This window comes from Nuphar pumila, chromosome 5, assembly GCF_984573655.1.
Source record: "Nuphar pumila chromosome 5, dmNupPumi1.hap1.1, whole genome shotgun sequence".
Lineage (NCBI taxonomy): Eukaryota > Viridiplantae > Streptophyta > Magnoliopsida > Nymphaeales > Nymphaeaceae > Nuphar > Nuphar pumila.
Window position 1 is genome coordinate 54585586 of NC_143253.1, and position 14287 is coordinate 54599872.

The window sequence follows — 14287 nt, forward strand, 5'->3', positions numbered from 1 at the left end:
GCCCAGCCAACTGGGTGCTTGCTGTGTGAAGAAAAAAAAATTATAAGTTTATTTTTATGTTGGGCTCCAGCCGAGTAGTCAGCTGGGCATGCTTTAAAAAAAAAAGAAAATATTTCAGAGTTTGGTGGGCTGGCTGTCTGACCAGTTCAGCTGGCATCAGAATCGGCTGGGGGTCTGGTCGGACCAGACCCGACCTGGTGTGGTTAGACACTCGGCAGCCCAGCCGAGTGGATCGGCTGGGTACAGCTGAGTGGTTTCAAAAAAAAAAAAGAGAGAGAGAAGAAACACTATATAATTATATATATGTTAGTCTAGAATTACACAGGTTACATTGATGTTTTCTTTTCACATGTATATATTCATGCTATTAAGACTGTATCATAAAACTGAAGTTGGGTCTCTAATATGGATCGGGTTTTCTGTTTCTGATGTAATATGTAATTTTAATGTATTCGGGTATGGAATCTGGATCCAAATCATAATTGATCCAACCCACTTTCTGTTTTTTTGTATATGAATACATACATGGAATAGGGCACGACTCCTAAGAGAAAGGAGTCTCCCTTTGCTGCCGCAGCCCTTCTTTTCATCCTGCCTCCTTCCTTCTTGCACTTCACGTGTACGGTGGTCCATTCTAACATGGTATCAGAGCACCAGGCCTCTGTGCATTGAATCGTCTCCAAAGAAGGTGTCCAGTGAGACCGACGTTCCAGGTGAGTAGTGCCTTCCAGTTTTCTTCTTCCTCTCTCTTCTACTATCTGAATCCTTCCCCAGTCCTTCTATTTCTCACCAATATTTTTTTGTTTAAGGTCGTGTTATTCTCTTATCTCAATATTGATTTCTGTACCCTCGATCGGGACAGATCTGATCATTAGATCAGACCCTGCATGACTGCAGATCTGACTCCAGATCTGATCGATTAGATCAGATCGTGCGTGATTACCTTTATTAGTTTTGGATCTGAAGACTCTCGAGGCCTTAATCTGTCTAGGCGTGATTTCTTTTATCAGTTTTGAACATTCTCATTTGTTTAGATTTGAACCCAAATCTTGTGTGACTGCAGATCTGATTGTTAGATCAGATCGTGTGTGATTTATTTTATCAGTCTTGAATCTGAAGATTCCCGATGCCTAAATTTGTCCAGGCGTGATTTCTTTCACTAGTTTAAATATTCTCGTTTTGTTTAGATTTGAACCCAAATTCAGATCTGAATTCTTTCTTCTAGTTCTATTCCTTCTACCTTTGTTACAATCCAGCTTGAGTTTTCCTTCCAAACTTCTCCTGCATTCATATTCCATCCGTCAGAATCTATCTTAAATCTGACGTTAATTCTTAAGTATTTGACAGCAGTCAGACAGGTTCGTTTGCCATATTTTCCTTGTTTCAATTTCAGTTTTCATGGATTCTCCTACCCTGCCATCTAGTTTTCTAGGTGAACTTATCTCTGAAAAATTGAATAACAACAACTACTTGACCTGGAAAAGGCAGATACTGCCTTTTATTAAGAGTCTCGACCTCTATGGACACCTAGATGGAACGATTTTTGCACCACCAAAATTTATTGTGCAGGAAGTTATGGATGATAAAGGAGAGGCTTCTAACAGGCTGATTCAAAACCCTGAATTTACTGCTTGGAGAAAACAAGATCAGGCTGTTGTAGCCTACGTTACCTCTACTCTTTCACAAGAGGTTCTTGTAGGTATTCCAGATGAGTGTTCAGCGGTGGAGCTGTGGGAACAGCTTGCAAAGACATATTCACAAATTTCAGAAGCAAGAATTATGCATTTGAAGAGGGAGTTCCAACTCCTAAGAAAGGGGAGCATGACTGTTACAGAGTATATGAAAGATCATCACAGACCAATTGGCTATGGTGGGTTGTATGATTTCTGATAAGGATAAAGTTCAACAAGTGCTAAACGGGCTTGGGTCAGATTATCACATGCTGGTTACATCTCTCTTGTGTCTTCCTTCACTTCCTAACTTTGAGGATCTTCGGGCGAAATTACTACAATATGAAATTTTCATCAAAGGCGAAGATGTAGGCAACAATTCAGGAAACCAAGAAGTATTGTTTGCAGGGACAAATTCAGGGAGAGGATGTGGTTACTTTCGAGGAGGACATGGACAGATAAGGAATAATCAAGGGGGGTGTGGATTGTTACCCACGCCTAGCACACCGAGCTTCTCTTGTGTCTTCCTTCACTTCCTAACTTTGAGGATCTTCGGGCGAAATTACTACAATATGAAATTTTCATCAAAGGCGAAGATGTAGGCAACAATTCAGGAAACCAAGAAGTATTGTTTGCCGGGACAAATTCAGGGAGAGGATGTGGTTACTTCCGAGGAGGACATGGACAGATAAGGAATAATCAAGGGGGGTGTGGATTGTTACCCACGCCTAGCACACTGAGCTTCCCTTGTGTCTTCCTTCACTTCCTAACTTTGAGGATCTTCGGGCGAAATTACTACAATATGAAATTTTCATCAAAGGCGAAGATGTAGGCAACAATTCAGGAAACCAAGAAGTATTGTTTGCAGGGACAAATTCAGGGAGAGGATGTGGTTACTTCCGAGGAGGACATGGACAGATAAGGAATAATCAAGGGGGGTGTGGATTGTTACCCACGCCTAGCACACCGAGCTTTTCTGGAAATCACAATTTTAAAAATGTTTCAACATGTTATTTGTGCAACAAAAAGGGACATATCAAGGCAAATTGTTGGCACAACCCGCAATACAAAGGTAAAATGAATACGACAGGATCGTCAAGCAGGGGAAGAGTTTGAGGAAATCAATGGGATGAAGACAGTGTCAAGAATCTTTTGATATCAGCTTTGCCAGGATTAAATTTTAAACAGGGTGATCAAGGAACTTGGTACATTGATTCTGGAGCTGCAGCACATGTGACAGGCGATATTGGTAAGATTTCGAAACCCATCCCTTATCATGGAAATGCAAGTATTAAAACTGGAGATGGAGATCTCCATCCAATAACTTACACTAGAAATGTGAATATTCTTCTTTCCGATGGTTCCCTAAAATTGTCCAATGTTTTTCATTCTCCTAATATTGTCAAAAACATCATTTTTGTTTCTAAACTAGTTGATGACATTCATTCTTGAATCGAATTTACTCTTTTTGTCTGTGTCAAGGATCCACTCACGAAGAAAACGCTCGTTGAGGGAGATCGAAAGGGAAACATGTATATCCTAAAAGAAGTTTCTTCTTCTGTTGGTAGAGCTGGACCAAAATCGTCCATTGGTCAACCATTCAAGTTGGATTCATCTAAAGATTGTTTAAGTCTGTCCTCGTATAATAAGTCAAATATTTGGCATCGTCGTTTGGGTCGTTGTAATAATTTCGTTCTTGAGAAATTAGTGTCGAGTGGTCTTATTTCAAAGTCAAGTCAGTGTAATAAGGTTGATGGTTTCCTTTGTTCTAGTTGTCAGTCGTGTAAGAGTCATGTGCTTCCTTTTAATTCAATAAATGAAAGAGTTTCTTTTCCTTTTGAACTTGTTCATTCTGATGTTTGGGGACCTACTCCACAATCCTCTTTGTCTGGTAGTTGTTATTATGTCACATTCATTGATAGTTATACCAGATACACTTAGATTTATTTTATGAAATACAAATCTGAGTTATTCAAATTCTTCTGTTTATTCCATGCTCTTGTTGTCAATCAATTCTCGATAAATATTCAACATTTTCAGTGTCATAGAGGGAGAAAGTATCTATCAAAGGAATTTATTGAATTTCTTCAAAATAATGGGATAAGGCGTAGAATATCTTACCCACATACAATTATTATATCAAGAAACAATTTTAAACTAATATTCAAATCTTTAGAACCGATAACAGGAAGAATTCAAAAATTATCTTGGCCTAAATGGGATTGTTCACCAAAAATTGTGTTCATATACTCCTCAACAAAATGGACTAGCCGAGAGGAAACATAGACACATTATTGAAACCACTAGAACACTTCTTGTGTCTAGAAATGTTCCAAAAGTTTTTTGGGCCGAAGCCGCCCGTACGACAGTCTATTTGATAAATAAAATGTCTTCCAAAAACATTGAAAATATTTCTCCTATTGAAAAACTTTTTAAAACATCTCTCGATAATAAAAGGTTAAGGGTCTTTTGATGCAAATGCTTTGTCCTTACTAATAAGAATGACAAATTTTCTCTAAAAGCAATCTCTTGTGTTTTTTTAGGTTATGGCATTGAAAGAAACAAATTTTATGTTTCTCGAAATGTCACTTTTCTTGAAAATGAAATTGGTTTTAGCAAGAAAAAAATCCATGAAAGTTGTAACTACTCGTTTTTTTTTTACCTTGTCAATAAACATAAATGGTGTGAAAATATTCATGACACACATGAGAGTGAAAATGAAGACATGCATAATGCAAATGAGAATGTGAATGGGGTTTTAATAATATAGACCTATCTCACAATAATATACAAACCTATGCTCGACGTACCGAAGATCATCCACCATGTGCTTTAGAAAGATATTCCCAAAATCAAGAAGTAGATTCTTCTAGTCTTAGAAAATCCATAAGAATTTCAAAAGCCCCTAGTAGATTTTTATCCTATGATTTCTTTGAACCAAAGTATAGATCATGCCTAATGGCTATACACTTATATTCCAAACCACAATCTTATCATGAGGCTAAACATCATCTAGAATGGATTAAGGCCATGAATGATGAATTAGAAGCTTTGGAAAAGCAAAAACTTAGAAAATTCAAACATTACCTAAAGGAAGAAAAACTATATGTTGTAGATGGGTTTACAAGATAAAAACTAAATACGATGAAACATTAGAACGATACAAAGCCAGGTTAGTGGCCAAGAGATGCAGTCAAGAATATGGAATAGACTACGATGAGACGTTTGCCCCAGTTACTCGAATGACAACTGTTAGAACTCTCATTGCTATAGCCTCAATTAAAAAATGACTTATATTTCAAATGGATGTAAAGAATGTGTTTTTGAATAGTAATATGTATAAGAAGGTTTACATGGATCCTCTACTAGGCTTAAATTTAGCACATGAAAAAACTCTTCAGTTACGCAAAGCCTTGTATGGCTTAAAACAAGCTCCCAAAGCTTGGTATGATAGGTTCAATAATGTGATGACACAACTTCATTTTAAATCTTTTTTTACTGACATTGCATTGTTTGTTAAGTCTTCCAATGCAGAGATGATAATCTTACTACTTTACGTAGATGACATGATAATCACAAAAAGTGATAAAGAGGGAGTTAATCATATCAAAGATGTGCTTAAAGCCAACTTTAATATGAGAGATCTTGGTTTGTTACGGTATTTTCTTGGAATAGAAGTTGCCTACTCACCTCGTGGTTATTTTTTGTCACAGATTAAGTACGCAATAGAGATCATTGAACGATCAAGACTCTTGGATGAAAAACGGGTTTATACTCCGGAGGTCATAAATGCCAAAATGAAGAAAGACGACGGCGAGCCTCTACAAGATTCAACTCCCTACAGACAAATGATTGAAACTTTGTTTTATCTTTCTATTACTCGTCCTGATATATCTCATGCTATTAATTCTGTTAGTCAATTTCAACATGCTCCCACTACAATGCATATGAGTGTTGTAGTGAGAATTGTTAGATATATTAAGAAATGCATTAATCATGGATTGTTTTTATCATCCTCTTTCTCATGGTGATGCAAGAAGCAGCAGAAGGTATCCTCATTAAAAGTTATTGCATGTTCTGATTCTGATTGGGGAGGAGATGTAAATGATAAACGCTCAACCACTAGTTTATGTGTGTTTATAGGTGATTCCTTAATTTCATGGCGATGCAAGAAAAAGCAGAAGGTATCGCTTTCCTCTACTGAAGTTGAGTATTGTGTCATGGCAACAACCACATCGGAGTTAGTATGGTTGCAGCAACTACTAGAGGACCTAAGAACTCACATTACAGAACCTTCCAAACTGTGTTGTGACAACAAGAGCGCGGTCTACATTACAAGCAATCATACATTTCATGAGAGGACAAAATATATTGAAATAGATTGTCATTATGTTCGTGAAGAATTTTTGAAGAAGACTATCACATTGCCTTACGTTCCCTCAGAGTACCAACTAGCGAACTTCTTCACTAAAGTGCTTCCACCATGAGTTTGAGGGGGGGTGTTAAGATATATATATACCTATCAAGGGTATTTCGATCCTTTCACTGAATAGGTGGCAGCCCCTAATGGGCTGATTATTCTTCTTGTATTTTTTGTCTTTTTTCTTCTTTGTATTTTTGTCGTTTTTACCTTTTTGTTTTTTTTCTTTTCATGATGAGACAGCTCCATGTGACTGTTGGAGCTGCCCCAACGGTCACAAATGTGACCGTTGGGTGCAGCCCCAATAGCCACATGGGCTGCCCCCTTTTGCCATTCATTTGTATTATAAATAGGCCTCTTGTGGCCTAGTATTCTCAACTCTTTTCAAGAGTCTCTATGCAATAACAAGTTATTTGACCCTTGTGTGGGTGGTGCGATTATTCAATCAAGTATTCTACTTGATTGAAGTGTGTTCTTGCATGTTTATTGAGTTGAATCCATTTCATTACAATTGGTAACACCTAACATCTGCATCATTTCATTATACCGCCAAGAAGCACATAAATTAGCATTAAAACATGAGTTACAAAAAAACTTAATGACTTCCAAATTATTTGTTTACACAATTGCCCTTCCAAACGGCAGACACGAGCTAAAATGTGGTACTCAAACAAGAGAAATGGACCACAGCATGCCACCAAATTATTTATTCACAAGCAACTTATTTGTTCACACTAACTTAAAGATAGGCTTTCAACTTATATGATCTACATGTACACAATTGAAATGCTTCTTGTTATATAGTTCAAAGCCGTTGAGCAAACTGACTAAGTAGTCTAAATGCAAACTAGATTAGCAGATGCTAATTCAATCAGTAGAGTAAAGAGCTAGGACAGCAAAATTGAAAAGATTTAGCTTGAGTTTCAACTGTTGAATTTTACTCTGTCACAAATAGTTGTATTGTCTATATCTCGGCGAAGCTATTTCTCGCGTATTGTCGGTTTGGTGAAAAATCTTAAGGTTTAAAAAATATAAAAAAAAATACAAAAATAAGTAAGAAAATATTGTGTTTTAATAATAAAATACAAATATAATAAAAAATTAAGTAAAAATGCAAAATAAAGAAGAAAAACACATCTATGTAGAAAATAAATAAAAAAAGTAACAATAATTGATAATATCATGATATGATCACGAGAATATCGTGATGTAATCGTGATCAAATTGGCAAAATTTTCAAAATATCATGATTTTTTACCTATAATCTATGTAGTCAAAAGCCTCGACTAGTCCGCCTAGTCGGTCTAGGCATAAGTAAAATGCCTAGGCTTTGCAATTCCTAGGTGGGTACATTAAAAGGTACCAATTTTGAAGACTAAGGTGCCTAGTTGGTGACTAAGCTGTCCTTGCCTAGGGGCGAGGGCAGTTTTAATAACCACCCATGAGTCCATGAGAATGTAGCTACCTAGGATGTCGGTTTCCTTTCACAACTTTCTGTCCATATTTCCGCCACCTATAGCCGTCATATAATAGATCAACTTCGCTTGTTGTCTGCAAAATGACACGGGGTTCCATGATTGTTCTATGTGAGGAAGCTGTTTGTGTTACACAGGTGGTGATGCTCCTGTCCAGAGAAGAGGAAAACCTAGCATCAGCCACAAAGTGATGGAATCTTGACAACAATTCTTCAAACACAAAAGATATTATCAGCAGGCCAATGAATTGGTCCAGAAGTACTTACTTTCTCTTTGGAGCAGGTTTATTATCATCCCCATCATCTGTCCTGGCATCATCACCTACATCCTCGCCCTCACTCAATGCAGATGATTGCTCATGTGCTATGTCTTGATCCTTCTTAACCGTCAAATGACCATCTATGTTTTGATCTCCCTCATATCCCCGTGTTCCCATTTCAGCTTTCCCAAACAAATTCAAGCTCCCATTCATGTCAATGGACCCACCATCTTTTGCACGTTTACTGGGCTGAGGTGGTTGATGGTTGTGCTGGCATTTGTAGATTATCTCTGTCACCTGGCCATCAAGAGACCGCTCCACCTTTTTTTTAACAGGACAACTAGGATGAGTGCATTTGTAGTAGCTTCTAGGAAATTCACTGCCTTTTACTTGCTTCTGCCCATACTTTCTCCAGTGGTAGCCATCACTCGAAAGCTTATCAACAGCAATCAGGTGCGATTGAGATTTCTGATTCGAATGTGACAGCTCAGTTGCTCCCGAGGTATTGTTTTTCTCATCTGCATAATTGGGTGGCACCTGTTGAACAGGAGCTGAACTGGCAACAGGAACTACTGCATGTGCCAATGGAGACAGTGACATGGGTGGTTGTGCAGATACATATTCTGCTTGCCAGTGCATCTGGGCTTGGGATTGAACAGCTTGAGCTGTAACATGTGCCAATGCTTGTTGGTGTGAAATTCCGAAAGGGCCCTGAATTTTTCAAATTGAGAGATAAACCTAGTGCAGAACATAACAAAGCCACCATTTTTTCTTTTGTTTGAGAGATAGAAATGGTAGCTAACTAAAGCTCAAATAACACAGGAAGAATGATTCCATGTTATTTATTAGGAAAATGCTAGCTTTTAGTTTTCAAGAAGTGCAAATTACATGATTTAAACATATAACCAGAAACAATTATAATTAAAAAAATTGCAGTGGTCATACAAAAAAGATGATCAAATGTGGATGAAACCATCGTTAATGATTAGAATTGAACTTCCTAAAAACCACCCAACAGAATCCCAAAGAAAAACTATATCTGTTTCTGTTACAATAGAAAGAGAATATTAAAGACACTAAGTCACAAACTTTTTAGACAGCCATTAGCCTCACGAAATTTGAATCATGACGAAAAAACTGCAAAGAAAAATACTCGGCACCATGGCCTTCAAGTCTACTTCTTGATTGGGAACGTAAAAATAAAAGAAGAGGGAAATTAGAGGAGAAAAGTAAAAGGTTGAGCTTCAATTCACATCTCTAACACAAAGAACAGCAATTGTATTTTGTAATCATCCAAAATTCTTGGTTTTAACATCGATAACACCTCCCCTCCAAAAAAAACAACGGTAAAATCAACAAATATGTGACTTAACTACTTCTGCGCGAAGAAAAATCAAAGTTAAGAAATATAAAGGATCCAATTCTATTCCAAACAAGAAAATTCGAGTTAAAGCGAGTGTAATCGAGTACATACGCCTCGAGGAAGATGGAAAAAGTTGCGTAACCAACTAACCTGGCCAGCAGGATGATGGAACACGGGCGAATCGAGCAGAGTGGTGGGGCTGAGGCCCGGTGGGATGGAGATGAACGGAGACTGAGGGCCGATGACGGCGAGCCCCAAGGGGTTCCCAAGCTTGAACCTCAACCCTCCTTCGGAACCTCCGCCGTCTCCTTCCCCTTTCCCGGCTAAACCCACCTGCCTACCGCCGCTGCGGGGGGCGGTCAAGGCATTGGGAGAGGCCATGGCGCCTGCGAGCAGCTGCGAGAAGGAACGGCACTCTGACTCGGGGTCGTTCTCGACGAAGAAGGAGGAGACGAGGGTCATGGGGCCGGGGCTGACCCCCCCCTTGAAGAACCCCTCCAGTGAGGGTCTTCCCGGAAGGGTGATCGTCGGCCGAGGAGGAGGAAGCGAAGCAGCCAAAGCAGGACCACCACTATCGCTCTCCCCTCGCTTTTCCTTCTCCGCCATCCTCCCCCTACCACCACCACCCTTCAAAACCAACCACTAATTCACTATCTTTCGACCCACCACCCAACCTTATCCTCGTCCTCCTCTGAAACTATAACACATCACCATGACAACAATCTTCCTCCGTTGATTCCCTCTTCTTCTCCTCCTTCTTCCTGTCCTTTATCTTCTTCTTCTTCTCTGAGAGAACGAGGGAGAGACAACGACTTCTTCCTCGTCTTCTTACAACGACTTCTTTCTCGTCTTCTTTTCTTCTTAGGCGTCATTGACTTTGACATCTAGGCTGTAGTGGTTGAAGGCGGCTGCTGCATGCGCCGAGCCGAGCCTGTTTTTTTTCTGTTTTCTCAGCTTTCGTTCGGTCACTCCTTCAGGACAGGAATAAGGGTTGGAATACTAAAGAATCGAACTGCGATTGCAACCAAGTTGGGTCAAGCAAGAAACCCGCGTCCTAGCTAGATCATGTGGTAGAGTTGATTCAGGGTTTGAATTTTAAATGATGTTTCTGCATCTGATGAAAAAAGATTGGAAATAAGAGCTCTTCACCCTAAATTTAGAGCTTAAAGAAAGTAAGAGTGATCGTGTAAGTGTCGATAGAATTCGAATGCCAGTCGGATCACGCTTTTAAGAATATTATTTGTATGTAATTTTGTCTTCAGGGAAAAAGAAAAAAAAAAGTCTTGTCTTCAGGAAAGAAAAAATTATGGAAGTAACTTCCTGTTTACACTGAATTGTGAATAGTATATAATAGAATTAATAAACTGTACCACCGGGTGGCATTCCATGTGGCTAATCCTTCAGTCATATGGTAAGGCTGTTGGTCTCGTAGGGGTCTGCCTAACCCCAGCTTGCCTTTAAAAAAAGTAATAATAATAAACTGCCCGTATTGCATAATGAAAAAGCAAAAACACATTTTCTAAGCAAAAGTTTAAAATTCATATTTTAAGTTGTTGTTGACTAAGAAATAAGAAATAAGAAATAAATAAATAAATAAAAACTCAAAAAAAATCCGTATTTTTTTCTTTAACAGTTTGAAAAGTTGGGTTCTAAAATGTCTTTTGATGAAACATGAGTATGTGTTAGAAATACCAAGCAAAAGATGTGTCTCTACATGAAATTTTTACTAAAAAGCTAGTTGTGTAGTTTGTACGAAAGGGAGATTTGAGGGAGCCAGGATCAGGTGTCATCACATAGCACACTTTGAGTGTACCTTTACCCCTGTCTGCCCTTCGTCGTCAATTGTAGGGCCCAAAAGCAGAAGGCGGGCAGCCAGGTGCAGAGGCACACTCAAAGTGTGCCATGTCATGGCACCTGATCCTGGCTCGCTTTGAGGTTTGTCATTCATGAAAAAGAAAGGGACCCAAAAAAAGTACTTTTTTAAAATATCGCCCTCTTAAAAGGGGTTTTTAAAAAAAAACTCTTTTTTTTAAGTTCCCCTTTCAACTCCTGGACGACCTTCTCTTCCAGTAGTGCCTTATGTTTATAACCCCATATCAAGATCCCATGTCAGACCTACGAGTTTCAAGGGGTTGGTTTGAGTACGGATCAGGTGCAATCACATGGCACAAATTTTGTGTATTAAGCACATGATCGCCCTCCATCAAGCCTTGGGCCCCACAAGTGACAGGCGTGTCCCCAAGATGGAGGGTGATCAGTTGCTTAATGCATAAATATTTGTGCAATCATATTGCACCTGATCTTTTCATGTCGGGTTTGGTTCAGACCCAGATAAAATCAGACTTGGCTCGAATTTTTGAGTATATTTGGTTCAGACTCGAGTATAATCTGATCAACCATAAGAGAAACTATACCCAAACTTGATAAGACCTACATGAACCAGACCCGGATCATACCTGATAAAATAATATTTTCTATCATTTTTACAATGAAAATTTACGAGTCTTAATCTAAACTCGAGTCAAGCTCAAGCCTGGTATAAATTTCATAAAATATACTTTGGTCTATGTATTAATCAAACCTTCAGGTTTGGACTTTGATCTTATTTATGACCATACCCGGACCCTATAGGGTTTGGTTTGGGTCGAGTTTGAGTAAACCCAACCCGTTGACACCCCTACTCAGGCCCATGCATCTCTTTATGCAAAGCCTACTAAGAAAAATCAAGATAAGCCTAAAGAACCAAAGTCAATTAACCTCTCGAAAAGATTACTAACAAAGAGACTAATTACCTTACTTATTTGGCTATTATGAAATCCATTACCTACATAATTTATCATGTTGATGCCTTGGTCTATGTTCGGCATGGGAGTTGATAATTTGGGTTTAATTTCAGTCAAAGTATTCTCATGGTGGATGTTTTGTGAGAAAATGATATTGAGAAAGTAGTTTACCATGGTCGGGGTCACTTGTGTAGCCAGCGGGGTGGTTGTGAAGGTATTGAGTTAAAGGCCTCGCATCAAACTCCACTGGTGCGTGGGTGTGTCCGTAGCTTTCAAATGTAAGCCACGTAAGGTAGGGTGATCGTGGGTATAAAACCTGAGATTTTTCTTTGGCAATTAAAATAAATAAATGATGAACTTTATCTGAATCTATGACATGAGTACAATTTTTTAGTTTTCTTAAAATTCTTGAATTTTTTGATTTTCTTGATTTTGAATTTTTATCAAATTAAGTCTCAAGTTATCAAGAACATTGCAAGAATAATTAAAAATTTTAAAATATGTAGACTAAATAATAAAGTAAATGATTTTTATAAGTTTAGATTATGGATATTGGATTTATATTGAAATCCTAGCATTCGATCCAATATGGATTTGGACCCTAAATTAATGGATTTAACTAATGGTATTTAGATCCAACCCAATTAGGTTGAATATAATCTATAATATTTGGATCTAATTAGAGATGGATTGGGTTGGATATAACTCATAATTTTTTTGGATCCAATCTGATTGAATTGGACCTATAGTGTTTGATGCTCTAAACAATACCATTTGTGTTTTGACAAAAATTTTAGTCAATCAGTGACTCACTTATTAAATCAGAGTCAACTTTGAAGTTTCTCATTTTGAGAGCATCAAAATCGATTATCTACATGCCCAAATTGGTGTCGATTTGAGCGTTTTATCATCGGCCAAAGTGCATGCCTAATTTTAGGTCGAAAATCATCATTTTTCGTTATTGACTAAATTTTCTTGTCAATCTGTGTGCGTACAATTAAATCTAAGTCCATCACAATGATCTGTGTTTCAAGGGCTATTAAATTAACTATTTAAACATCAAATTTTGTGCAGTCTTTGAGTTTGTAGGCCTCCTTAAAAGTTACCATGTCACTAGAACCCAAGCTTGGGTAAGAAGACCCTACCTTTCTCTTCAACTTAATCATTTTCAAAATTTAATAAGTTGAGACCCATAATTGATTTACTTATTTTATTAATAAAAATAATTAATAGATATTAATCTCTTATATTAGATATGAGACTCTTGTCTACGCCATCTATAAATAGAGACCTTCATGATAGGGATGTGCATATCTCCCTTCTTCTTCCTTACATCTCCTTTTTCCTCCAATCCATTAGAAAAATTCAGACCTCCATTAGAGACCTGCAATCACCTTGGTGAAGGTCTATTTCAGCTTAAAACTATGTACGAGTAGAGAAAAAAATGACGGTATCGTTGCAGAAAGTATGTTTTTTTTAAGAAAATATTTACTTTTATGATGTTCAGTTTTAGAATGCATTAGCATACCTTCTTTTTTATCCAAGGCTTAAATTTTAATTTAATCTATGCCAAGAACATCTATGGATATTAGATCTACATGGAAAAAATTGAAAACCCAAAAAGGTGTTTTGAAAGATCAATTTTAAGAAAACGATTTGGAAAAGACTAGTTTTAAAACCCTAAAAAGCAAAAATCATGCGAATAAATAGATCTACATTTTATTTGATTGTTCAACATGAATAATGAATGTAGAAGTATGTTTTTTAGTATTTTGTATACATTTTAATGTTAAAAATATGTCTCTTGCATAGATCTTGGTTAAAGATATGCAAAATTTATTTTAAAAAAGGTTTTGCCAAAAACGTTTTAGAGTTTTGATGTTTTATGATAAAGAAAGTTAATCTGATCATATATGGTAGATTATGACATGTATAGCATGATCAAATATCATATTATTGCATAAATAATTCATGATTATGCATTATTTTTATGTCTCTTGTGATTCTTTCACAGATGAAATTGTATTTGAGATATTTCATGAAGATTTTATGATTTTTAGATTATGTTTGTTAATATTTTAGCAAGATTAGCCTAAATATGATCAAAGATGTATTGTATGATGTTGTAAATGTGTTTAGAACATCTAAAACTCGTGATTGTATGAGTTTCACCTTGTTTATTGTTCTTGCTTAATAGATCTTGCATGAGTTTGGATCTTGGTTATTCAATCCTCATTTTTTTGTTTCAACCAGTCTAAAACGAAATTGATATCTTTATGCAAACGAAGTCAATAAATAAAAATAAAACTACTAGGGT

At 37.3% G+C, this 14287-nt stretch overlaps 1 protein-coding gene across 3 annotated transcripts in view; it reads right to left on the bottom strand.

Moving 5' to 3' along the window:
- LOC149837620 (putative WRKY transcription factor 4) overlaps nucleotides 1–10020 on the bottom strand; it is a 32542-nt gene extending 22522 nt beyond the window's left edge. For 2 of the 3 annotated variants that reach the window (XR_016431915.1, XM_090006158.1), the window contains exons 1-3: nucleotides 9338–10019; nucleotides 7832–8535; nucleotides 7556–7714 (exon numbers count right to left, since the gene is read on the bottom strand). Coding sequence is in view for 2 of the 3 variants with exons in the window: in XM_090006158.1 (XP_089862284.1) it covers nucleotides 7556–7714; nucleotides 7832–8535; nucleotides 9338–9793 (1319 nt within the window). In the remaining variant the exon portion in view is untranslated. Of the gene's footprint in view, nucleotides 1–7555; nucleotides 7715–7831; nucleotides 8536–9337 lie in introns of all 3 variants that reach the window. The other variant, XM_090006157.1, reaches the window with a different exon arrangement.
- Between the last annotated feature and the right edge of the window lie 4267 nt (nucleotides 10021–14287).